This window comes from Sebastes fasciatus, chromosome 3 (genome assembly GCF_043250625.1).
Source record: "Sebastes fasciatus isolate fSebFas1 chromosome 3, fSebFas1.pri, whole genome shotgun sequence".
NCBI classification, from domain to species: Eukaryota; Metazoa; Chordata; class Actinopteri; order Perciformes; family Sebastidae; genus Sebastes; species Sebastes fasciatus.
In genome coordinates this window covers 10,936,904-10,962,217 of record NC_133797.1, presented here as the reverse complement: position 1 = coordinate 10,962,217, position 25,314 = coordinate 10,936,904, and the positions used below count along the sequence as shown (strand labels likewise).

Below are 25,314 nucleotides of genomic sequence, written 5' to 3'. Positions count from 1 at the left end.
AGTTTAGTTTATTTATTTATTGACTACACTGAGGGCGTTTTATATTTTAATAATGTATTTATTTATTGTGTTGAGTTGAATGTGCTACTTATTTTGTACTGTAATTACCTTGTGCCTTTTCTACCTTTTTTCTTTTCTTAAAGCTGACTCGGTGTAAACTGCCCAGAATTCCAATGCACTTAGGTGCAAATGGCAAATACAACTCTTGAATCTTGAATCTTGAATTCATTTGTAGCATTCCCAGTCCATACATCCATACATACAACAGTCAACCAATAATTAGATAAGTCAAAGGAAACATATTATTATATTATTTTTTTTATTTACTTATTTTTCTGTTGTTGTTCTTTTTGGTTCTTTCCTTTTTTTGTTTTATTTTATTTTTTGTTTTTGTTTTTGTTTGGTATAGATTTCACTAGTCATAGTGTAGCATGTCGAAAAAAAGGTTAAAAAGTCATAGTATAGTATGTTGAAAGAAATGCAAAAAAAGTCACAGTATAGTATGTTGAAAGAAAAGCAAAAAAGTCTGTTGAAAATAATGCAAAAAAAGCAATAGTATTCTAATAATGATAAATGTCAAATAAATGTTGTGGAGTAAAAAGAGCAATATTTCCCTCTGAAATACAGTGATTTAGAAGCTAAAGTAGCATTAAATAGAAATGTTCAAAACTGTATTTGCTTAAGTACATTTTCTTACTCTCCACCTCTATTAATACTACTATAATCACTTTTTAAGAAATAGCAAAACCTCCAGTTCAGAAAAGGGGAAGGCAATTATTCAATCCAAAGATATTTATTTGAGGGCCAAATAAATATCTTTATGACTTTATTCATTTGTTTATCTTCACAAATGCAGAAAAGTATGACATGCAATAGAATAAATCACACCTTATTCAGTAAAGTGACTGACAAGCACAAACTTAAGAGAATGACAATTTAAGTGTCCATCTGGGTCTGCAATTAATACATGAAATAATGGGAAAGGTCCAATAATAGTTTTCTAGGGACATATGTCTATAGGTTAAATAAACATATTATCATAGCTATATTATTGACAAAATGCATGAACTTAAAAGAAAATCTTACAATTTAGACTTTTCAAATTTTATTTTTATTTTCAATTTTTACAGCATGTCCATTGTAGTGGACCACAGGACTATTTTAGTGTGAAAAGACACCTGAATTAAGAAGATACAAAAAATTAACAGAATATGGCTGTAGAGTGATATTAAAACCAAGAATACATTCAACTTGATTGTAAAACTAAAAAAAATATATCATTCTGCTCAAAAGAGTAAAAGTATATGCATGTGGACAAAATGTCCAATAACAGAGGACAAGTCAATGGCCTGGGTCTCAGGAGGATAAAATGTTAATTCAAATACCAAATGTATACACCCCAAAAATGCTCATTTCAAGATTTAAATTCATTAAAGTTTCATTAAAAGTGATCCCTTTCATTCTGAAAAAGTCAGCTATTTCAAAAACCAACATGGCTCAGTTCAAAAAATTTAGTTTCACAACAAAACTCCTCATCTCTCCTCTGACACCAGATGATTTGGCTGCCACTACACACTTCATAATGTTCAAACACAGAGAGAGAGAACCTGAAGTCTCATCTGTCACTGGATTTAAATTAATGTCTCTGACTGCAGTAAAATGCAGAAAAAAATAAATAGTGTCCAGGTCCTAACAGCTGTCATTAAAGGAATGTATAAAAATAATAAACTGATTAATCCAAAAATCAGACTTTTACAGAGAAATGTGTAGCTTTGTGTATTACAACTTTTGGGGGGGTTCCTCGCCTTTTAAACATGCTCAACATTTCAAATAACTTTAACCTAAAAGCTAAAAACAGTGCTGCTTTATGATACCTACAAAAATACTACAATACATTTTAGAATATAAAAATGTAAAACTTTCATTAGCCCCAACTTCAAGCTGTTTGTTTACTACATTGGAACTAGGTGCTGTAAATATCTTCCACCAACTCAACGTGCCCGTCATAACAACAACAACATTTGCGACAGCTGTGCGTGGTTTCTGGCAGGAGAAGGTTACAAAAAGGTGCGGGTTCGTGTGGAGGCAGAGAGGAGAACAACAGTCCTTGGAGGAAGATGTGAAAGACGAGACCTTCTCAGGTAGACAAGGAACAGTCTATTGTAGAAATGAATGATTAATAACATTGGTTTGTTACCGTGAAGACGATGAACGGTACCATGTGGAGGAGCAGCTAGAGCTAGCTTTGTGTCTGTTGAACAAGCTAACAAACGGTAGCTTGACTACAGCGTTAGCTACAGACAAACATTTAACGTTAAACCAGCTCATGTCAGGCAGCTGCTAGTCTGGCTAGTTAACGAGCCTCTTCCGCCTAAAACAACGGCAAACACTCAGAAACACGGTGTTAACGGGAGCTAGCTGGTAGGTAATGTACCGTCCTTTGTTGGTGTGTAAATCAGTTCACCGTGTCGTTAGTTAGCTTCACATAGACAGCGTGTAGACGTTATAGACACACAGACACACAGACATTAACCCTTTGTTGAGTCAAACTGCCGTTACGAAGCTGTGTTGAGTCTAATGCACTTAGGTTACACAACCAGACCTGAGTCGGTGAGGACTTATCAAACAGGTTTTAGTGTCTTACTTAATGTGAACATTTCTGATCTCCTGCTGTGTTCTGAACCATCCAGACCTCTCAGGTCATCTGGATCAGGTCTGCTTAGTGTCCCCAGAGTCACAACTAAAGACATCTTGGTGTAGTCATGGACTCTGACCTGAGCTTTAACAGCCATATTAAGACAATTACAAAGACAGCCTTCTATCACCTGAAGAAGATAGCAAGAATTAGAGGACTGATGTCTCAGCAGGATTTGGAAAAACTAGTCCATGCATTTATTTTCAGCCGACTTGACTACTGTAACGGAGTCTTTACTGGTCTTCCTAAAACATGGATCAGACAGCTGCAGCTGATTCAGAACCTGCTGCTGCTAGATTTCTCACTAAGACCAAGAAAGTGGATCATATCAGTCCAGTTCTGAGGTCTCTACACTGGCTCCCTGTCTCTCAGAGAATTGATTTCAAAATACATTTCTGATCTTCTGCTATGTTATGAACCATCCATACCTCTCAGGTCATCTGGATCAGGTCTGCTTAGTGTCCCCAGAGTCACAACTAAACATGAAGAAGCAGCGTTCAGTTTTTATGCACCAAATATCTGGAACAAGCTCCCAGAAACCTGCAGGACCAACTCCAACTCTGAGTTCATTTAAAACAAAGCTTAAAACTGTCCTGTTTGCTGCTGCCTTTTATTAAACCAGATAATGATCTTATACTGCACTAGAGCTTTTACTCTTGTGTGTTATACTCTATTTTAACTTCTATACGAGCTTTTATTTTTAGCTTGTTTTTATTTTCTAATATTTAATGTTTTTATAACTGTTTTAATTATGTCTTAATGTTGTTTTGCACTTTGCCGCAATGTTCTTGAATGTTTATGTAAAGCACTTTGAATTGCCCTGTTGCTGAAATGTGCTCTACAAATAAAGCTGCCTTGGCTTGCCTCATTGAAAGGTGTGGCAACCAACAAGTGTGCACTTTAAACTTTCGTTTCCCCTTTAACAGGAAAGCATGAGAGAGAAGAGAGATGAAAGTATGGTGAAAGATCTCTCTGGGTTGTATGATGGAAGGACTGGGAAAGGAGAGATCCATAGGCAGCTCTAGACCCTTCCCATGGCTCAGTCACCCCCAAACAGAGGCCTCAACCCTGCTATGGAAACTCAAGGACTGCTTCCCCACCAATGAGACAACCTCCGCTCACCACACAGATAAAGAAGTAGGTATTTATAGTAGTTTACAGTCCAGGTATCTATGCACATAGATGGTAAACAGGCATGTAGGGGAGAAGAGGAAGGAAGTTGAATCAATTTGCATTGTGAACTCTCATTAAAAGGACGATGATTCGGGCCCATTATCAGAGATCCAATTCTGGGCACATCATTCCTGTGAAATTTCTTATCTCATATTTAACATCTCTCTCGCTATATGTGTATATATATATATATATATAGATATCGATATAGATGTGTGCAAACACTGTTTCTGTCTAAAAGTAACAAGAATGCAGTGAAAAAGGTAACTTCTGAACCTCAGCGATTTGTACATTACATAGGAGCTACAAAATTATTGTAAGTTGAACCCCGGGAGTTTTTTAAAAATGGTGCGCTTGTCACATGCATGATATCATGGTAGTGCAGGTGGCATGCGAGGCTGACTGTATGCCGTTGAATCTCTTATCTGCTGATAAACAAACAGCAGCAGGTTTGGGGATGCTGGATTAAACTTTAAATTCAGCTTTTCACAGCTTTTAAGTGTTGGCAGAGATGGTACAGTACCCTTTTTCTATTTGGACTGAGCCACGACAAGCCATGTGAAACTTGTTTAATACTGATCAGTGCAGTTATCTCCTGCTTAGAAGGTGCTGTTAATACCACTGAACATTCAGATTATTTAGATGAAATTTATATGTATGAGCGTATGCCTTTTGCATAAAGATTTAGCAAGTAACCATAATAATAAACAATAATCCACAGAACACTGAAATAATCTGCCGGTCATTTTATGTTACAGAACAATTACATGGACAGCAGAAAGGCCGTGCTGGAACTGAAAGATGTCCCTCCTCCTCCTCTGCACCATACTTCCTCTTCCCAATCATCCCAGCCCTTCTCTCTGGCCCCTCTCCCTATGCCTCCTCCCTGCTTGCCCCCTCCTCAGCTTACACAAGACTCCCACCAACAGCAGCAACAAGAGGGGGCTAGCCCCAAAGTAAGCATTTATACGCACTGTGACTATTGCAGCACAGATGGCTATGGGTTATTAGGTGGTGGAAGTGTTGTTGGTAGCAGTAGCAGTATCGCTGGTGTTGTCTCGGTCTATATGGCCCCAGGCTCTCTGGGAGCACCCATCAGCAGCAGCATTGGCAGGTCTGACCCTTGCTCTGTAGCCTCATCTGTTCATCAGTATAAACATCACATCAGCTGCGGAAGCGGAGGAGAAGTTCTTGATCCTTTGCCCACACTTGGTTACAAACCTCAGCTGTCCACTTCTGTCGCTACCTCTCAGCCTGTTTCATCACACCCCTACCTCTCCTGCTACTCAGGGCTTCTCCACACATTCCCAGCTGTAGCTCTTCCTTGCAGTCAACCCAGCCTGTTTCCCTCCTCAGCATCCCCTCTCTCCTGTGTTTCCTCTTTACCCGCTTCCTTGCATGGCTCTTGCCTGGCCTCCTCTGGCTACTACACCTGTGGTGTGGACTGCTGCCCATCAGCCAGAAGATCCCAGGGAAGCACACTCGGTGATCACCAAAGCACCACCACCATCACCACTACAACCACCTCCGCACACTTCTGCTCTAATCCTATGCACCTAAATGTAGAACGCACGGTTTGTGTGAAGGGGGCACACTACTGCCAGGAGTGCCTGTTGAAGGTTGGTCGAGTTAACTTCTATCACTGTGGCCTTTTTATTGTATTTGTGTGCCGTGGAGATCACTGTAGGTAACTTTATTCTATATGCATGGATGACCTCAGTCATGTGAGACTGGTTTTGTGTTGTAGTAAAATGCATTTGGTATAGTATTGCTTGCTGATGAGGTCTGTATTATTTTGGTTTTCCCTGACAGTTGTATTGATTTGTACCTATTTGCAGCCCATGAATGGTCTGGCGTCCGAGTCGGACAATGTGTGGCCCAATGTTCCTATTCCCCAGACAGCGCCTATCCCTGTCCCCATTTGTAATGGCTGTGGCACCTCCTCTGATGGCATGATGCTCATGCCGTCGGCCAGCTTGGGCAAGACTGGCCAGAAATATGGTTAGTGGACTGTACTATACAATTGAAATTCCTGCATATATATTGTTTATTGGAATTTTATGTCTGATTGGTCTTGAGGATCATGATTGGACTGATTTAAAGTGGCAGTAGGCAGAATGTTTTTGGCATCATTGGGCAAAAATTCCATAATAACCTTTCAGCATATTGTAATTCAAGTGTTCTGAGAGAAAATTTGACCTCTGCACCTCCTCATGGCTCTGTTTTCAGGCTTTAAAAAATAGCCTGTGACAGGAGACTTTGGCCAATCACAGGTCATTTCAGAGAGAGAGCGTTCCTATTGGCTGTTCATTCAACAGAGACCGCTGTCAATCACTCGCAAACTCTGATCAAACGGTCAAACTAGGCAGCGTTGATCAAATATGAATCAATATTCTGTTATTGTAATGCCCATTTCTCACGTAGAATGTTCTCAAACATCTTGTAGTGTACTGTTTAGCTGTCAAATGAGAAAGTTTGCTCCGGCTGGTTGTCAGTGCTTGGTATTTCCTCAACAAGGCAGCCGGGTCACAAACTCATTTTACAGCTAAACAGTACACTACAAGATGTTTCTGAAAACATTGATTCATATTTGATCAGCACTGCCTAGTTTGATCGGAGTTTGTGAGTGATTGACAGCTGCTCAGAGACGGCAGGCTCCAGCTCGGCTCTGATTGGTTGTTTTCCTCCAGTCTTTGAAATCTTGCAAATGCCATTAGGAGCACCGGAGGACACAGAGACACATGATTTTTTTCAGATTACCTATCTCATGCACTACTGTCAGGATATAGTGACGTTTTATAAAAACTTTTTATTTTTAATTATTTGCTTCAATCTGTTAAGATGCTTTATTGTGTTTTAGAATGGTTATATGCTAACTGTCTAATAGGTTCTCCAGAGAATGGTGGTCCTGAGAACATCCCCCCGGTGGGTGTCTTCTGGGACATCGAGAATTGCAGCGTGCCCAGTGGACGCTCTGCTGGAGCTGTGGTCCAGCGTATTCGCGGCCATTTCTTTCAAGGCCACCGTGAGGCAGAATTCATTTGCGTCTGCGATATCAGCAAGGAGTGTAAAGCTGTCATCCAAGAGCTCAACAACTGCCAGGTACCAACAAATTTCATGTCATGTATTTTGATTGTTAAGCTATTACAAATGAGTGACATTAACATCCTGAATGAATACCATTGAGCTGTAGTTTATGGTCGGCAGAGTTGACTTAAGTTGGGGCGTATTTACCTTGAATGATGGACTAAGCTGTCATGAGGGATTCTCATATTTTATTTTGCACCAAATCAGATATATTGGAACCTAAGGCAGCACGATTATGGCCAAAATGATAACGATTATTTTGATCAATATTAAGATCATGATTATTCATTGATTTTAGGGACAAAATACTTTTATTGTACTTTCACATTTAAATAAACAGAGCACTGCTTTGACGTCCATGTTTTGCTACATTCCTGCTGATTAACAACTCTTTGCATCAAAAAATAAGACTTAAAGGTAGGGTTGGTAAATATTTTAGAAACATTTTTTGTTATATTAGTTAAAATTCTCAATATATCCCGACAGCAGTCAATAATGCTCTGACAAAAATTCCAGTGTCTTTGGCTGACTTCCACAAGCTGCTAGCTTGACAGCTGTGAGTACTAACAATAGCCGTGTTTGCCGTTCACGTTCATTATGATAGGTTTATGTTCATAATGATGATTGTGGGGGAGTGGCCTTGAAGGGAGGCCTGAAGCAATGGACTGTCAGTTTTGCCAACTTGGCGACTTTCTCGCTAGATTTAAGGACTTTTGGAGCTAGTTAGCAGTTAATACCGCTAGCTACTTTCATTGGAAAAGAGTTGGCAACACGGCGTCGTTTTTTCGGCTGGACCATTTTATAAAATGTAATGTACTCTAATGCTAGTTTCCTAAGATCACCCACTCTACTCTTAAAATAAGTTTTGTCTTCACCTGAATTCAGTGCATTTTTGTTTTGCTCGTTGGCAAGTAATATACAATATATTACTCTTCTACTCTGGACTGCAGCCGCAACATTCAGGTACGTTTTTCATAGGCTGCTACTGTAGGGTGCATGCGCAGCGGCAAGACAGCTCCCCAAAAGTGAAGGTGATGGCTGCCTGTTAGGAGGCGCTTGATTTGATCGAGATTTCTATGAGCGGAGCATTTTAAACGTCAATATCACAGTCGATCATGTTCATTTAATTGTGGGAAGCCAAAATTGTGATTAATATTCGATTAATTGTGCAGTCCTATTTGAACCTTCAGAAAAATACAATGAAATAACCTCTTTGTTGTCGTTAAAGGTATTTATACGTCCAACATTAACTTCCGTAAAATGACATGATCATTTCAAGAAATTCTCCCAAAAAAGATACCCCACAAAAATTCAGCATGGGAAACATCTAAAGCTACGTATACATAATTTTGCTTCATCAGGTTACTGTTGCACATATCAACGCCACAGCCAAGAATGCTGCAGATGACAAGCTTCGCCAGAGCCTACGACGCTTTGCCGAGACCCACACCGCACCTGCAACTGTTGTACTAGTATCCTGTGAGTTCAGCTCAGATTCACTATAATCAACTACAGCCTTGATACTACAAGGGTTTTGTGGTAACGCGTTCTATCTTTTCATCTTTAATAGCGGATGTGAACTTTGCAAGTGAGCTGAGTGACCTGCGTCATCGCCATGGTTTCCAAGTAATCCTGGTCCATGGCAACCATACATCTCCAGCCCTACTGCAGCACGCCCACCGCCACGTGGCCTTCCAGGAGATCACCGCTGATCTGCCACCACGTATGCTTGTCGAAGCACAGGTAGGCCTCACAAATGCTCCATTCGGACTGAAAAAATACTTTTATGATCTACTCTGTATTAAATAAGGTAAGTAGGTGCTTGCAGAAGTAACCGAGGAGAATTTAATTTTAGTGTGGCCTTACCAAGAGGGCAGAGAGGCTGCAGTTGGAATGTGAATTTGATCATCTTCACAATTTTTTACTCACACAATTTTCTTCTAGTGTTTTTCAACTAAAAGGAAGACTACTGCTTTCATTTTTCATTTTTCACACAATTGTAAATTATACAAACCAGACAGGCGCGCTGTCTCTTCCTCCCCTCCTTCAGCCCAGTTTCAACCTCCTCTATGTGCACAACCTCCCTGTCAACTGTGACAAGAGCCTGCGGAACGCTGTGAAGCTCAGGCTGCGCCGCCTGTCAGACAACTGTGGCGGCAAGGTGCTGGGCATGTCCCAGGGCACAGCAGTCCTCCGTTTTGGCAGCACTGAGGCAGCTGCGCGTGCCCGCAAGCGAATGGAAAATGAGGATGTGTTTGGCCGCCGAATCAGCCTCTCCTTCTCCCCACGGCCCAGAGACGATGCAAGTCCTGAGCCTGAGCTTCAGTCTCGGCCCCATCACTTGCCTCAGACTCTGCCCCAGACCTATCAAAGCCAGGATTCAATGTTCGGCCCGCCCCCATCCATGCCCTCCTTCTCCTTTCTGCCCCTGGAGAAGCCCAGGTCACCCAGGAGGCCACGGCGAGCAACCCGCCCGTGCCATGCCCCTGGCCCAGTGCCTGAAAGGCCCTACAGCCCCAGGAGGGGGTGCAGTGGGCCTCCCGGTGGTGCTCCAGCCAAGCCCCATCAGGTCAGCAGACTCGTCAGTGCCTGCTTCCCGTTAACCTCCGTTGCCCTCTGTGCTTGTAGCATCCCAGTGTCCCTCTAACTGCTGCTTTGTCTAACCGCTTATAGCTGCTCGCTAAGCTTAATTTGTCTGCCTGTGCTAGCATGTATTAGTTGTCATTAGCGCTTCATGTATCCCCTATTGTTCTGCATGTTCATTGGTCATTCATCATATTAACGCATGAATTAGCCTATAGCTTTGGTGCCTTTTTCTGGCTGTTTTTTTTCAGTATATCAATGCTGATATACTGCTTTATGTGAGTAGCCACTTTCCGTGTTTTGTCCAATGTCTGTGCCATGCCTCTGTTAATTTGGTTTGGCCGATGCGGTTTTCCACTCTGACCTCTGGTGGCTGGAATGACTGTCTTGGCTTGTCTTTTTCCTCTTGATTGTAACCATCAGACCAGTGTGGAAGACTAAAGTGACCCACAAATGGATTACTGTATAGATGGCCTAAAACTAGGGATGAGCATTTTAAGTTTTGTTTGCCGTTGGAAAGTAAAGTGAAACTTAAATTTGGAGTTTGTCAAATATTACTCTCATTCAGCACCAGAATTAAAGGAAAACACAAAGAATATTGTAAGTAACTTGCAGATTGAGGTCCAAATGACTAATAAGATAAATAGCACTGTGGGAATACTGTAGTAACATTAACATCTACTTCATGATTAGCAAAAACATTTATAGGTAAAGCACACTCATGGCTATATCAAGGACTTGTCAATTATAACATGATGACAAGTATCTATAATAAATCTGTCAGTTGTAAAGCTTTCTCCACAGAACTAAGATGCACAAAATATATTCTAATATTCAGCTGCTGTTAACCACTGCTGTGTTTTCTAGTCAGCCAGTTGATTTTTAAAATGCACATCCCTAGTTAAACCTCAGAACAACAGTTTATGCCATTCCATGACATTTCGCAATGAGCGTGCCATACACGCATGCATGTATGCACGCACACACACACACTAACAAACGCATACAGAGTATCCAGCCAGTCGACATGTACAGTATTGACATCTGCTGCCTCTGTCTGATCCAGGAGCTGGGTAGTTCGGAGGGCAAGCCCAGAATGGGCTTCAACCACCTGGAGAAAGGACGTGCTGCTTCCTCTTCCCCGCACAGCAATGGTGAGACAGGAGCCCCGGAGCAGCAGCAGCAAAAGCCTGGCCTCGCCGGAGAATCGATGTACAGGAGGAGGTACACACAGGGAGAGGGGATATCAAACTGAGACGAATAGCATTTGATAACTTGTTTAAAAACTCTCATAATTGGCTCCATTTTTTTTCTACGGTGTTCAAGTGCTTTAATCTAAAATGTCTGATAGTGGGGGGCAGTATATCTCCTGTTAGCTGTTATTTTCTAGCCAATCAAGCACCAACTTATTTTTGTTGGATAGAGTTGTATCCTTTTCCTAAAACAAATATCTTCTCCAACAGTGCAGCAAAGGAAAGGGTGTTGGCCTTACATGTGTCTTCTCTTTTTTCGCATCTTTCCATATAGAAGAGAGGGCTCTTACCCTCGCAGTGTGACTGAATCTCCTGTCGAACACGGGGACAGGAGCTCAGGGGACTTCCAGATTAGCACACCCTCAGCCTTCAGCAAGTTGAACCTGCACAGGAGCTTCAGTCCCCTCGTCATGTCCCAGGGCTCCTGGTCATCCAGGTAACATACTGGGTTTTAAATAAGTTATATTTAATTAAGGCTCTGTTCAGACCTGGCATTAACCCGCGTCCTGGGTGATCCGATCACAGGTGGACAGCTCGAAGTACAGGTGTGAGCGCACTCAATACGCATTGAGGTCTGATCACTCAGACCACATTCAGAGGTGGTCTGGGCCACATGTGGCCACATTCTTTTAGCAGTGTGTACGGGAATGTTTCCTGGGCAACATTAAGGACCGCCTACTCAACCACTTGGATTCACGGGGTCTCTGAGCTCCTCATGAACAGGTAGATGAGAGCCTCGCGGCATGGAAATGACTTCTGTGCACTACTGTATCCTGTCGGTACAACTGTATTTTATTACAATATATCTTGGAACACACAGGAAGTGCATTATTATCATACGGTCTGTGATGTGTCAGTATTTTTGTTCCAGTGCTCTGCACAGAGCTGACACCCGCCTGCTCACTCACTCTCTGCCCCGGCTCTGAAGCTCTGTACCCAGCTGTTGCCTGGCAGAGGTGCCGGTGGCACGTTGGTGGACCGGGTACCGCCGGTACAATCACCTTATATTTAGATGTTAATAAAATGTACCCAAATTCACGAATATGTAGGATTTACTACTGACATTCCTGTAATATTACGTTGCAACGTCAAAAGTGGTCACTGGAGACGCATGTTAAGAAGCATTCTAATGCCAGGTGTGAACAGACATACTTGGAGCTGTCCACTTGTGATCGGTCTGAACAGGGCCTAAGTTAACCTCGAGCATTGATTTTTACAGGGGTGGCATACTGCTAATGCTGCATACACATTCTCCACACCCTCATAATATTTAATGTAACGTTAGTTATTATTTAAAGATTGTTCCCCTTTAATTAAAGGAGTGCGTCGCCCTGCCTGTCCAGCCGGTCCTCGCCCCTCCTGGCCGGCCCTCGTAGCCAGTGTCCTGACGGTCCTACTGAGCCGTTCTTCGATGGGGCCGAGGTCCAGGTGGCCAACCTGGACTACAGAATGTCCCGCAAGGATCTGCAGCAGACGCTGCATGACACATTCTCTCGTTACGGACGGGTAAGGCCTACTCCAGTGATGTTAAAGGCCATTTTGACATGCCACACTACGAAAAGCACAGGTGTAAATACTGAAATGAATGTTGGCTGACTTCATTTAGCTGCACTAATTTCAGGTTACTGGTGTATCGTGCATGCTTGCTCATAGTCACTTTCACTTGGAACACTTGACTAGAACAGAGCCATCGTTAGTGCTATCAATAACACCTGTGCTTTTCCTTCCGTGACAAGTCAAAATGTCTGCTGTGAGAAAGGCCTATTACACTGATAAATGTATTGATCAAATACGCCTGAGTCCAAAATAACAAAGTCTTTTAAGATGGAATGTTTGCTTTCAGATTTTCTGCTTGCAACGAGATTCACCACTGTCTCAAAACATCTCCTTGTGGCGTGACTTGTTTTGTCTAGGTGAAAGGTGTGGAGCTTAGCCCCCACACTGACTATCAGCTGAAGGCCACAATCCAGATGTTGTCCCTGCAGCAGGCCATAAGTGCCGTCAGTGGCCTGCACCGTTATAAGATTGGAGGAAAGCGCATTCAGGTGTCTCTGATCACTGGTGGCAGCAACAAATCCCTTGCCATGCTCAGGTACAGTTAAGCATAGTTGAGTTGGGGGTTCATGGAACTTTCTAATAAGGGACACAAATACATATTTTCTTTAACTTTTCTCTTTTTTTAATTATACAGCACAGAGATTATCAGCATTCTTCAGGATGCACCTGCCAATTGTCTTCCCCTCTTCAAGTTTACAGAGATCTATGAGAAAAAGTAAGTAGCTTTGTCTCAACTCATTGCTTTCAAACACGAACAACTTTACTCGTACGTATTTTGTACTTGGGAGTATAGCAATTCCAAAATGATAATGTATCCATTTCAAAGTAGTTTGTACTGCAAAACTATATGCTCCTTTTCCCCCCTCTTCAGATATTCCCGTAAGCTTGTGGTTGGGGATCTGTACAGGCTACCAGAGGTGGTGGCAGTGCGGGAACAGGGAGGCTCAAGGCTTGTGTGCCTACAGCCCAGCAGCCAAATCCGTCAGAGTCCACTGGGATCTTCCCAGTCCCAGGAGGGCTCCTCCTCTGCTAGCGGCAGCCCCGTGGTGTTCGAGGAGCTGGAGTACCATGAACCTGTCTGCAGAGAACACTACACACAGCGGGACTTCAGGTTATTAGAATTTTGCATAAAATACACATAGTATAACATTCTGATTAAATGCTTATTTCACAAAAATACGTAATAAAACACGTGGAGTTGCATGCTCCTTCTCGTGAAACTTGTTTCGTAGAGAAAAAAAACCATTTAAATTATGTATTAAATAGGGCTGTCAATTGATTCAAATATTTAATCGCGATTGATCACGTGATTGTCCATAATTAATTGCTATTAATTGCACATTTTATCTGTTCAAAATGTTTATTGGCCCATTTTAATAGTAGGCCTCTATTGTTGGTTGGTAGCTCCTCTGGAGCATTTTGTCATGTACCTGCCTCGCAGCAACATTCAGCTGATTGTCACCACACTGTTTCCATCACTGATTGTCTTATTTGTCTCTTCTTTTTTCAGTGAGGCTGACTTTGACCCTGACTCGTATAAAATACCCTTTGTTGTGATGTCTCTGAGCACCTTAGCATCTGAGGTCCACAGTCTGTTGCAGTCACATGAGGGAACGCTTCCATTACTCAGGTAACAACCAGATCCTTAATTCATGTCAAACAGAGAATGTTTTCACACATTATGAAGTCCATAATGCAGTGTATTTTCCATTTAGTTTTCCAGACTGCTATGCAGAAAAATTCAGCCCTCTGCAGCTGGGCAATGAGACACTGGAGGGCGGCGTTCCCCTGGAGCACCTCATCACCTGTGTTCCCAGTATCACAATAGTCACAGCTCAGAATGGCTTTAAAGTCATCAAGTGGATCCACAACAAACCACCAGCACCAAACTCCGGTAGGAACATTCAACATTTTGATGGAAGTTGCTTAAACTTCCTACAATGCTGTACCTAGTGCTGTATAGAGATGTTCCGATACCATTTCTGCCTTCCCGTTACCGAGTCCGATACCTGAACTTGCAGTATTGGCCGATACCGAGTACCGATCCAACACCAGCATGATTTAAAAAAATATATATATGTTGTTGTTGTTGTTATTATACAGCTGTTTCCTACTGACCATGTATGGATGTGATATGATTACTATCTTTGTAGTATGGCCTGGCTCAGGGTAAACCCTTTGTAAAACATAAACAAATACATACTGAGATTGAATGCAATATAACTTTCTTTTGTTATTCAGTTTGTCTGTGACAAAGACAATAAATAAATGAAGCTAGGAATAAATAACAATTCTGTATTCCCTTAGCTAATGTGTGCTAATTTGTCCTGCAGGGTGCAGTCTTCACACACCCTATCAGGGCACTGCCACCCCTCGAAACGGTAGCCTTACATACTGTACATATCGCCTAGTGATGCACCTATCCGACTTTTTCAGTCCCGATAGCGATACCTGGGCTTTGGGTATCAACCGGGTACCAAACTGATACCAGTGTTTAATTAATGCATTCCTAATATCGCCGTTTTACTTGTTGGATTTTCCACTTTGAAATATTGCTAAATGGCTGACATTTTTCTCGCTCTGGCTACCGTTATCGTTACTCTCCACTGGCACAGCATTGTTGTTGTTTGCTATTGTCACGTGATGAGCTACCTGCAGTCAGTCCTCCTTGCTGCTCTAACAGTAGTTGCCAGTGGCAGCCATGATACATCCAGGGCGCCGGCACAGTGAAGGCTACTGTTTTGGAGCGGCCAAGAAGAACTGATTTCCAGTAAAACAAGTTGATTATTATTCTGGGTTAATGGTATCGGAGCGGTGCATAGACTGGTGTACTTACCAATCCCCAATACCGAATTTTGTGCAGTATCGGACACATTTCCGATATCCGTCTCTGAACAGCTCTAGTCCTACATTGTTACCAGCCAGACATACCTATATTAGCCATTTTAAATTATTATTATTTTTTTTCCCCCATGCAGAGCCGTGGATTCAGCGCTGCAAAAGTCCGGTTGGCAACCCACAGCTCATCCAATTCAGCCGAGAGATTATTGACCTGTTGAAGAGTCAGCCTTCTTGCATCATGCCCATGAGCAAGTTCATACCGTCGTACCACCATCACTTTGCCAAGCAGTGCCGTGTCTCTGACTATGGCTACTCCAAGCTGCTGGAGCTTCTGGAGGCCGTGCCACATGTCCTGCAGGTATTGAGGTTGATAAGGGTCTTTGTACTTTTTGTTTATTTGTGTTGTAGAGCCTGGTTCTGCCAAAGGTTTCTACCCACTAAAAGGGAGTTTCTCCCCTACCACTGTCACATAACAATGCATGCTCACAGGGGATCTCTTGTTGGGTCTCTAAATTATAGAGTACGGTCTAGACCTGCTCTATATGAAAAGCGTCTCGAGATAACTTCTGTTATGATTTGACGCTATATAAAAATAAATGTAATTGAATTGTATTCTACATATTGTGTTTTATTTTTATTTTCTTTACCTACAGATCTTGGGTATGGGTACCAAGCGTTTACTGACCCTGACTCATCGCGCTCAAGTGAAGCGCTTCACCCAAGACCTGCTCAAACTGCTTAAATTTCAAGCCAGCAAACAAGTGGCAATCAAGGACTTCATGCAGGCATACCATTGGTCAGTCACCATTGCTTAGAGCTGTAGATGATGTCTTTACATTGCTTTTGTCTTTTGTAGATGTTTTCTAGAAGTTTGTCTGTGAATTCACATCATTAACAGAAAAGTGTTAAATATAAGTATGGATCATCAGTGTTGTGAACGTTTGTAATATATTTTTATACCTTGTGTATCAGGTGCTTCTCCAGAGACTGGAGGGTAATCGACTATGGCATATGTGACCTGATTGACCTGCTGACTGAGATCCCCGACACCACCATCACTGTTACACAGCAGGACACGGACACGGTCATCTCTGTTCCAAAGAGAGGTCCGTTTCAACCAGTTATTAAAAAAAGACTTATTTGGAAGTCGTGTGTAGTGATGTTCCCAAATCTTTATAAAGAAACTGATAAATAAAATGCAATTTTAAGTGATGGGGAAGGTAACAATACTCTTTACTTTATCCCAAGCAAACATTTGTGTAATTGTTAAATATATATAAATTGTTGGATCTAACGGAGTCGAAGCTGAAAAGCTCTACAGTATGAATCATTTTAAGCGGTACATTTCAGGTTTTATTTTTTCATTGATTAGAATTCCCTCTTATTTGCCTACAGAGCGTACGGTGGAGGAAATGGAGCGCACTAAGCAGTTTGGGAAGGAGGTGGTGGACCTTCTTCGTCACCAGCCTCACTGCCGAATGGCCTTCAGCAGGTTCATCCCCACCTACCACCATCACTTCGGTCGTCAGTGCAAGCTCAGTTACTACGGCTTCACCAAGCTCATAGAGCTCTTTGAAGCAATCCCCAACATACTGATGGTGAGTTAGGAAGACTGTTGACTGTTGTCAACCAAAACAAACAGCAAGCGAGCCGAAAAAGTAGAAAATGGCTGAGGATTCATGTGGATACAACCTGAACCCTCACATTTTAAATCCACATTAAGTCACTACTGCATTGCATTGTGGGATATTTATGCCAATTACCAGGATATTATCTCAAGACTGTGAAAGTTCACATCAGGCTCTTCTTGGCTTTTCTCATATGACATGTGCTTGGATTGATAAATCAAGCATAGATGCCTCTTCCTTTTTCTCTGCCTGAACCCTGATTTAACAGCTGTCCCCTACCTTCATCAGGTGTTGGAGTGTGGTGAGGAGAAAGGGCTGACGCTGACAGAAGTGGAGTGTATCAAGGCTCTGGCGGCTCAGCTGGTCAAGCTGCTTCGGGCTCAGAAAAACTCCAGCCTTCCTGTCAGCCAGCTGCTCACTGAGTACAGCAAGACCTTTGGTTATGGACTCCGCCTGCAGGACTATGATGCCAGCTCCCTGCCGGCTCTGCTGACCAAACTCTGCCATGTTGTCAAGGTAAAGAACACCTCTAATGATTAGTTGTTTTTTTTCTATTTCGGTTTTGTTGTTCCTTTCGTTGCTTCTAATTAGCCTTTGTAGATACACAGAAATTATCTATTCCAAATGTACCTTAAAAAGACATTTGTCAAGTATTTAATACTCTTATCAACATGGGAGTGGACAAATATGCTGCTTTATGCAAATGGATGTATATATTTATTGCTGTAAATCAATTAACAACACAAAACTATGACAAATATTGTCCAGAAACCCTCACAGGTACTGCATTTAGCATAAAAATATGCTCAAATCATAACATGGCAAACTCAAGCTCAACAGGCAACAACAGCTGTCAGTCTGCTGACTTGACTATACCTTGAATACCCCAAACTGCATGTGATTATTATAAAATGGGCATGTCTGTAAAGGGGAGACTCGTGGGTACCCATAGAACCCATTTACATTCACATATCTTGAGGTCAGAGGTCAAGGGACCCCTTTGAGAATGGCCATGCCAGTTTAGAGCGTTATTTAGCCTCCTTTGCATCAAGCTAGTATGTTATGGTTGGTACCAATGGATTCCTTAGGTTTTCTAGTTTCATATGATGGTCTTCACTTTAGCTTTAAAATTAAGTCCGTTACAACCTAAAAATCGCAAGTTGTGTTAATGCGTTAAAGAAATTAGTGATATTAAAATGAATTTGCGTCAACACATTATCATGTTAACTTTGACCGCCCTACAGAAGTCCTCCCAAGTGTCGCATTAACAGTAGGTCTGGTGATTTGAAATGAATTCCTCAGAACTAATTGAAACATGTCAATTTGTCTCACTAACGTCACCCCACCAACAATTCTATTTTATATTGTCGATGTTTTAAATCAACTCTGACATCCTGGAAAATGTATTCTTTTGAGTGACCTAGAGCGACTTGCAGACGCTTTACTTCACTGTTGATGGTGAATAATCATAGTTCTGTTCTCACTTGGTTAAGACCATTATTTGTTTCTAAATCACTAGTAATATACCAAATAAACAAGTTTTCTTTCAATTTCAAGGTGGTGGATGGCTCGGGGGGTCGGGAAGTGCAGTTGATCAACAGGAAGTCTTTGCGCTCACTGACCTCTCAGCTACTGGCTTTGCTGATGTCCCAAGAGGAGGAGCAAGTCACCAGGGGTCTCAAAGTGGAGGAGCTGAGCCAGCATTACCTGGCTGTCTATGGAGCGCCGCTTAACCCATGTGAATATGGGTTCCTCTCCCTCAGCGAGTTACTCAAGAGCCTGCCCTACCTCGTAGAGGTAAGTGGAAAAGTTAACATCTTAAAACTCCTTCAAAGCTTTCTACATTTTCCTGTCTTACTGTAGGGCTGCACAATTTAATGAATATTAATTGTGATCACGATTTTGGCTTCCCACGGTGTGGAAGTTCTTCAGTGTGAGTGAAGGAGACATAAAGCTGCAATTTGTCACAACTGTAAGTCCAAAATAAGACGTGGTGGAATAACCTTAAAACATTTGGAACAACTAACTTAATCAGACTCATATTATATTGTAATTCATTTCCATGCATGTTGCTCTGAGTAATCACAGGGACCGGCTCGTCTGCCGACAGCAGCAATGTTGCCTCCGTTAACGGAGCTAAAGAGCTCTGTTACATTATGATGTGTTCAAGCTCTACTCAGTAGAATGAGTATCGGGTGATGGTAAATAATAACACTATCATGATGCGTTCAAATGTAATCTTGTAAAATGTAGTTTTTGGTGAGAAACTTGAATATATCCAGTTTTTTGAAGGAGCTGTTTTCACAGCAATATAAAATAGATATTAGAGAGAGAAATATGACCTGTTTAACTTCCTAAAGCTTTGTTTAAACTTGCGTGAGACATCATGGCACGAAACGCGTTGTTCGTTGCAATATGCTCCGAAACACCAGAAGGCGTACAAACAAAATATTCTGTGGAGAAGCAAGAAGTGAAGGAGTGGTAACGGAAAGGAAAGTAGGCTGCCTGGCAACAGTAGTAAACATTAAACTCTGACATACGTACCACCAAACATTGCATTTGTGTACTGTAAGCATTACTGTCGCTTACCTCCAAGTAAAAATTACTTTCTGTCTCTTTGTGCATTGCCTCTTTCCATGAGACCTTTTTTTTAATCGAAGAAAATATGTAAATAAAAATACAATCATTTATTTCCGAATCATTTGAATTGTGTTTTTATGCAAATAACCATGATTGATGACATTAACAAAATAAAAGGATAACATTTCGAATTTTTGATGGTTGTAATGAAGCACAACATGAAAATGAAAGCAGCCCTCTGTTTACTTAAATGTGAAATTGCAATAGAATTGTTTAAAGTATTAAAAATATTTTGTCTCTTAACTCTATGAATAGTAATGATAAATAAATGTGATCTCAATGTTGATCAAATAATCATGATTATCATTTTGGCCATAATCGTGCAGCCCTGTCCTACAGTTACATTTCCTCTCCACCTCGATGTGTCTCCATTTTTATTGCATAGTTTACCTGTACTCCCACACAGAGGCACAACTGACTGTGTGAGATCTTTCTTCTTTCACAGTTGTACCATGAGGAAAGTGATGACAACAGAGCTGGCATCACTGCCAGTAGTAGTGGTGGTGAGTGGGTGAGGCTGACCGGGCTTTACCAGTTCGCCCGTAGCGTACGCGGCCTGCTCCACACCTACCATTACAACCAGATCTTCCTGACGGAGTTCCAGGGGGCTTATAACAAATTTACAGGCTGCAGCCTTGAACCACGTTCCTATGGATATACCAGCAATGATGAGCTGCTCAGCGCCATTCCACAGGTGGGAATACATTTCATTGGACACTTTTACTGTAGTACGTCTAGAACTTAAAGCAGCTGTGGGTAGAAATGGAGCAAATATGATTTAAAAAAGTTAGGATATAGTGACCGTTTTATAAAACTATAATTATGACAGTAGTGCATGAGACAGGTAATCTGAAAAAAAATCATGTTCCTCTGTGTCCTCCGGTGCTCCTAATGGCATCTGCAAGATTTCACGGACCGGAGGAAAACAACCAGAGTCGAGCTGGAGCCTCGCCGTCTGTGAGAGTGTTCCTTCTCCGATCAAGCGGTCAAACTAGGCAGCGCTGATAAAATATGAATCAATATTCTGTTACTGTAATGCCTATTTCTCGCATAAAAAAAATAAACAAAGAAACATCTCATAGTGTACCGTTTAGCTGTAAAATGAGAAAGTTTGTGACCCGGCAGCCATGTTGAGAAAATACCAAGCACCGCCCACCAGCCGGAGCACAGCCAATAGGAACGCTCAATAGGAACGCTCTGACATGACCTGTGATTGGCCAAAGTCTCGCATTACAGGCTATATTTTTTTAAAGCCTAAAAACAGAGCCATGAGGAGGTGCAGAAGTGTAGTTTTCTCTCAGAACACTTGAATTACAATATGCTGAAAGGTTATTATGGAATATTTGGCCAATTATACCAAAAACTTTGTGCCTACTGAAGCTTTAACACATTGTCCATGTCGACTCGACTGTCACATAGATAAGTTAGAAGTGCGAGATCTGCCAGTGTTACTTAAATCTCATACTTGAATCAGAGTTCGTCATCAATTTTCTCTTGTCATTTGTTTTGTTTAGGTCCATAGTTTTAACATAACACTGCCTCATCTGTATATTTTGTTTGTTTTATGACGTGTCATCAGGTGGTGTGGATCAAAGGGCATGGTCACAAGAGGATTATCGTTTTGAAGAACGATATGAAAGGTAAAGGTGACGGCATAGCATGCTTCAGTTATTAAAGTCAAACTTGTCAGGTGTGTCGGGGCCTTTAAACAATGTATGGAAGCTGTATAATATTGGGGGTGTTTGTGCTTTGTTTAGCAAGGGCAAGCCCTTCAGTTCCCAACAGCCCTCAGCCAGGAGAGACCATGGAGAGCCCGAGAGACAGCCCGATTAGCAACACAACTTCTGGAACCCAGAGTCCAGGTAACATGGGTCACACAAGTATTTATATTTATTACACGGCTGTGTTGAATACTCGATTCTGATTGGTCAATCACGGCGGTCTGTAATTTCTGTATAACATACCGTTGCTATGGGCGCAGTTCAGATGTTGGACTCTGGCAGACCGTTTTTGTACAGGGATAATGTACAGCTAGCAGGTCATTGTTGTGAAAGAATCCCCTTCAGGGCGACGAGAGACCCGCTGCGCGTCGGGGTTCAGCATCGCCCTGTTGGGGATTCTATCACAACAATGACCGGCTCGCTGTACATTATCCCTTAAATAAACTGCTCAAGATGTATTTATTTATTTTTTGTGGTTTATTATTAAAAATATAGTAAAGTAATTCAAACATTTTAAAACTGTTAACAGAGATGATGAAAATCATGCAACTAAAGCACAGTTTTAAAGATTAGCGCTGCTCTTTCTCAGATAAAATATAGATGAAACTAAATCATGTTCTTTTACCTGCCAGGTGGCGATGTTGTGATAGAATCTGAGCTGCTGTGTCTGACATCACCAGTAGACCTACTGTGTGGTCCTGTACCATCCTGCCTACCGTCACCTCAGCTCCACCCAGACCCTGTTCTCCTTCAGGACACAGACCTGATTCATTTTGAGGAGAAAACTCCAACAGGTCAGTTTTTAATGTTCCAAGTTTTATATACAGTATTTGTATTGCATTTATAAACCCACATTAGTTGATATTAACCCTCTGAGACCAACAATAGACCTGTTTTTGTCTTTTTTAGGGGGGTACAGGGGGTCTTTAGGGGGAGATAGCAGGTCAATAGTAGATACATAGTTTCACTAGAGTTTCGCTCTCGTTCTAGTTTTCAAAAAAGGTGTCTGAGAAAGATTTAAAAAATGACAGTCTTAGGCAAAACAAGGGAACAAAAATACATTATAATGAGAACATCACACTTTTTTATTTGCACCTTTCCTGTCTTTCATGAGGTGTAAGTTCAGTCTGTACTCCTGTGTGTGATTTCAGTGAGTGATGAACCTGATGTGGCAGCTGCAGCCATCGCTGACAGCACTTCCGATCCACCTGGGCAGCCTGGCAGCACGGACGACAGACCTCCGCCGCCCCCCAACATGAAGACCCCCTTGTCCATGGACAGTCCCAGCAGAAGAGCCACACGCAGCAGAATTAAGCTAGCTGCCAACTTCTCGTTCACGGCAGGCCTCTGATCCTTTTTACACACACACACACACACACAAAGCAATACTAGTTCACACATAGTGTAACTCTACATGCAAGAGTTGACCGGCTACACTGACCACACAACACAGAAGTGACCCCAGACGTTGGAGGAGCGTTGGTGTTGTCCCCTCTACATCCTTTACCAGGCTGTTGCTTTCTTCTTAACCGCTCATCGGCCATCTTTGTTCTCTGTTTGCTTATTTCACATTCAGCGTGTTCTACTGATGATGTTCACCAAACTGTGATTTTCTTCTTGCAGATTTACCTGCAATTCTTCAATTTGCCAAATCCATCTACTGTAGCCTGTGTTTGATTTCACCTTCCAGGGAAGTTAAATTCTATTTCCATGTGCATCTCTTCATCTGCAGAGTCTAAAGCTGAGTTGGTTGTCACTGTATACAGAGTATTAGGTAACGGGAGAATAGCTAGGGATGAGTAACTTAAGTTTTCTATGTTAAATCCAAGAAATGGAGTTTACCCACATTCTCCAACTATAATACTGACAAACAGAAGGTTTATAGTTCATATCCCATATTGAGAAACCTCCATGTATACTTCCTTGCCGTATCCCCAAAGACAGAGCATTTCATTTATGACATTCATTCATTTTTAAAATCCTTTTCAAATTTTGGGAGACTTTGCTTTGTAGGTAATTGTAGACATGTCAACCAAACTGGCCGCTAAGCTCCTGCCTGTTTCCGTCTTCTCTTGGGTAAAGTACTAAGGATTTCTAAAGAGGTAGCTTCTCTTTGAGGTATTTCTCCTCTTTTGTCTCTGTTAAGTAGCCTCAGGACAGTTTTTCAGTTCATTTTATATTATGCAGAGTATTTAGTAGTCCGTGGAAGAGTTCGGCCTAACTGTGTGATGTATTTGGTGGCAATTCAACGATTGTGACCGAACGTTGGTTTAAACTGTTCCGATTGTGGCGTTCGTTAACGGAAGCTAACGGGTTTTTGAACCGGCAAAAGCGTCGATGGCGAGGTTTTGATTGACTGCGACAAGCACTGCTCTCAGGAATTTTTATTCTTGTTGCACTTCGACTTAATTTATTGCAAAGATTTTGACTTGTCTCTCCGGGGCCACTAATGAAGGCCTGAAAGGGGGAAAAAGGGTGGCTCTTTAATTCTCCGGTCAGATGTGTGCTCAGGCAGCAAGAACCGAGATGTTCGGCTTTAGCCAGCAGCCGGTGTGTTTTGTGTTGGGTATCTTTTTTTTTCTTTTTAGCTGTGTTTTGTCTGTGTGTGTGGTTTACACTGGAGTAGGTGGTGTGAAATGTGCATGGTGTGCATAAATGAGTTTATGCATGGTGTAAGCCCAGGAGGAGCAGACAAGGAGCGGATGAGAATAAGACATTCTTTAAGATCAGTCTTTTATTTCCACCATGTTTTAGGGGATCTTGGAGTCCACCCTTGCAGTTGCCACATAAACGCTCAAGGTTTTTAGAGTTAACCTTGTTGCTGGTAAGCACTGCGTCTGCGGTGATGTCCACTGCCTGAGTTGAAGAGTTTGAGGGGAGGGGCGGGGGGGTCAGTGAGCACTCCTGAGTTTTTGATTTTTAATGACAAGGTGATTGGTTGTGAGATTTTAGGGAAAAAGAGATGGGGTCGGGAGGCGGTTAGGCTGTTTGTGGAGCACCATGGGGGTTCTGGGCAGCCTCCTGAACAGACTGTGACGTGCACACAGAGGACCCTCTGCGGCTCTCTGGAATCTGCCGGGCTTTTACAATGGCTTGTATTTGCCACGGTGCCAAAGGAATCGCCATCGTACCTCCCCATCCCTCACATCTTACATAGAGGAATTTTTACTTACTGATGTGTGTTGGTTTTTTTTCCTCCGTCTCGAATGTTTACAAGACTGCTGGCTGCCGAATTGCCACCAAATAATGTCCACTGCCGTGAAGTTGAGCACGACCGAGGCGCCGCTGAAGTCTCACGGTTGTTTGGGTTAGGTTCAAAGAATGGGTAAAAGCCCATTTAATCAGTTTCTGTCCAGTTTCGATGTTTACTTCTTTAACCAGTGTTAATAATTTTCTTTGTCAGACTTGATTTTGGTATGAAAAGCCTTTTTAAAGCTGAGAGATTCCACCTGCCAACTCACCAAACTGTCTGAAATGACAATCAAAATGTTTTTAATTAGGGCAGTCAGGGTTCAGGTCTTCCTGCAATGTTTTACTGACTGTCTGGAAACCTCTTTAAAGGAAAGAGCAGCTCAGAAAAGTAATTGATTTAGAATTGGTAATGATAGAAAGGGGCTGAGAATGCTCACATGGTGAATGTATTACTTTTTGTGACTTTGAACAAAACCCTAGCTTTCCCTCAGAGCACTGCAGTGGCAACTAACTCGGATGGAAAAATGTAACTTCTCTATTTAGCGTTCTCTCTCCGTTTTAGTTGCATCATTGAGAAGCTATTGTGCCTGTCAAAATATGCACTTTTGCATAGTTTTGGTTCATGAAATATAAACGTGAAATTAGGTAGTGAACCAGGAGGGGTCGAAACATGTATTAATGTGTCTTTGTTTAACTGTATCTGACCTTCTTGCTTATTCAGTTTTCACGTCGCACAACAGTTCTACAGTTCAAGAAAAGGTTTCCTTTATTCAGCAGTGTCCTTCAAACGCCTGCCTTGTGGTTATTTTTTTGTCCCCCCCCCTACTCACCAGAAGTCGCTGTAACTGTCTTAATGTTGTTAAGGGACCAAAAAAAAAAAGATTTCTGTTAATAAATTTCACAAGCATCAATTCTGCCTGGTCTCAATGTTTTTTTGCGGTTGT

The 25,314-nt window shown here is 42.0% G+C and overlaps 1 protein-coding gene across 1 annotated transcript; it reads left to right on the top strand.

Moving 5' to 3' along the window:
* Nucleotides 1–1,994: 1,994 nt before the first annotated feature.
* marf1 (meiosis regulator and mRNA stability factor 1) lies at nucleotides 1,995–25,281 on the top strand. Its single transcript, XM_074628876.1, has 27 exons — nucleotides 1,995–2,141; nucleotides 3,622–3,832; nucleotides 4,627–5,487; nucleotides 5,707–5,869; nucleotides 6,756–6,970; nucleotides 8,317–8,434; nucleotides 8,526–8,698; nucleotides 9,006–9,524; nucleotides 10,605–10,762; nucleotides 11,066–11,227; nucleotides 12,111–12,297; nucleotides 12,705–12,883; nucleotides 12,983–13,063; nucleotides 13,220–13,459; nucleotides 13,859–13,978; nucleotides 14,064–14,242; nucleotides 15,327–15,547; nucleotides 15,843–15,985; nucleotides 16,162–16,295; nucleotides 16,585–16,787; nucleotides 17,106–17,333; nucleotides 18,375–18,614; nucleotides 19,903–20,151; nucleotides 21,037–21,097; nucleotides 21,215–21,319; nucleotides 21,811–21,972; nucleotides 22,330–25,281. The coding sequence occupies exons 2-27, from the start codon at nucleotides 3,677–3,679 to the stop codon at nucleotides 22,527–22,529; spliced, it is 5,457 nt and encodes a 1,818-aa protein (XP_074484977.1). The 5' UTR covers nucleotides 1,995–2,141; nucleotides 3,622–3,676; the 3' UTR covers nucleotides 22,530–25,281.
* Nucleotides 25,282–25,314: the final 33 nt, after the last annotated feature.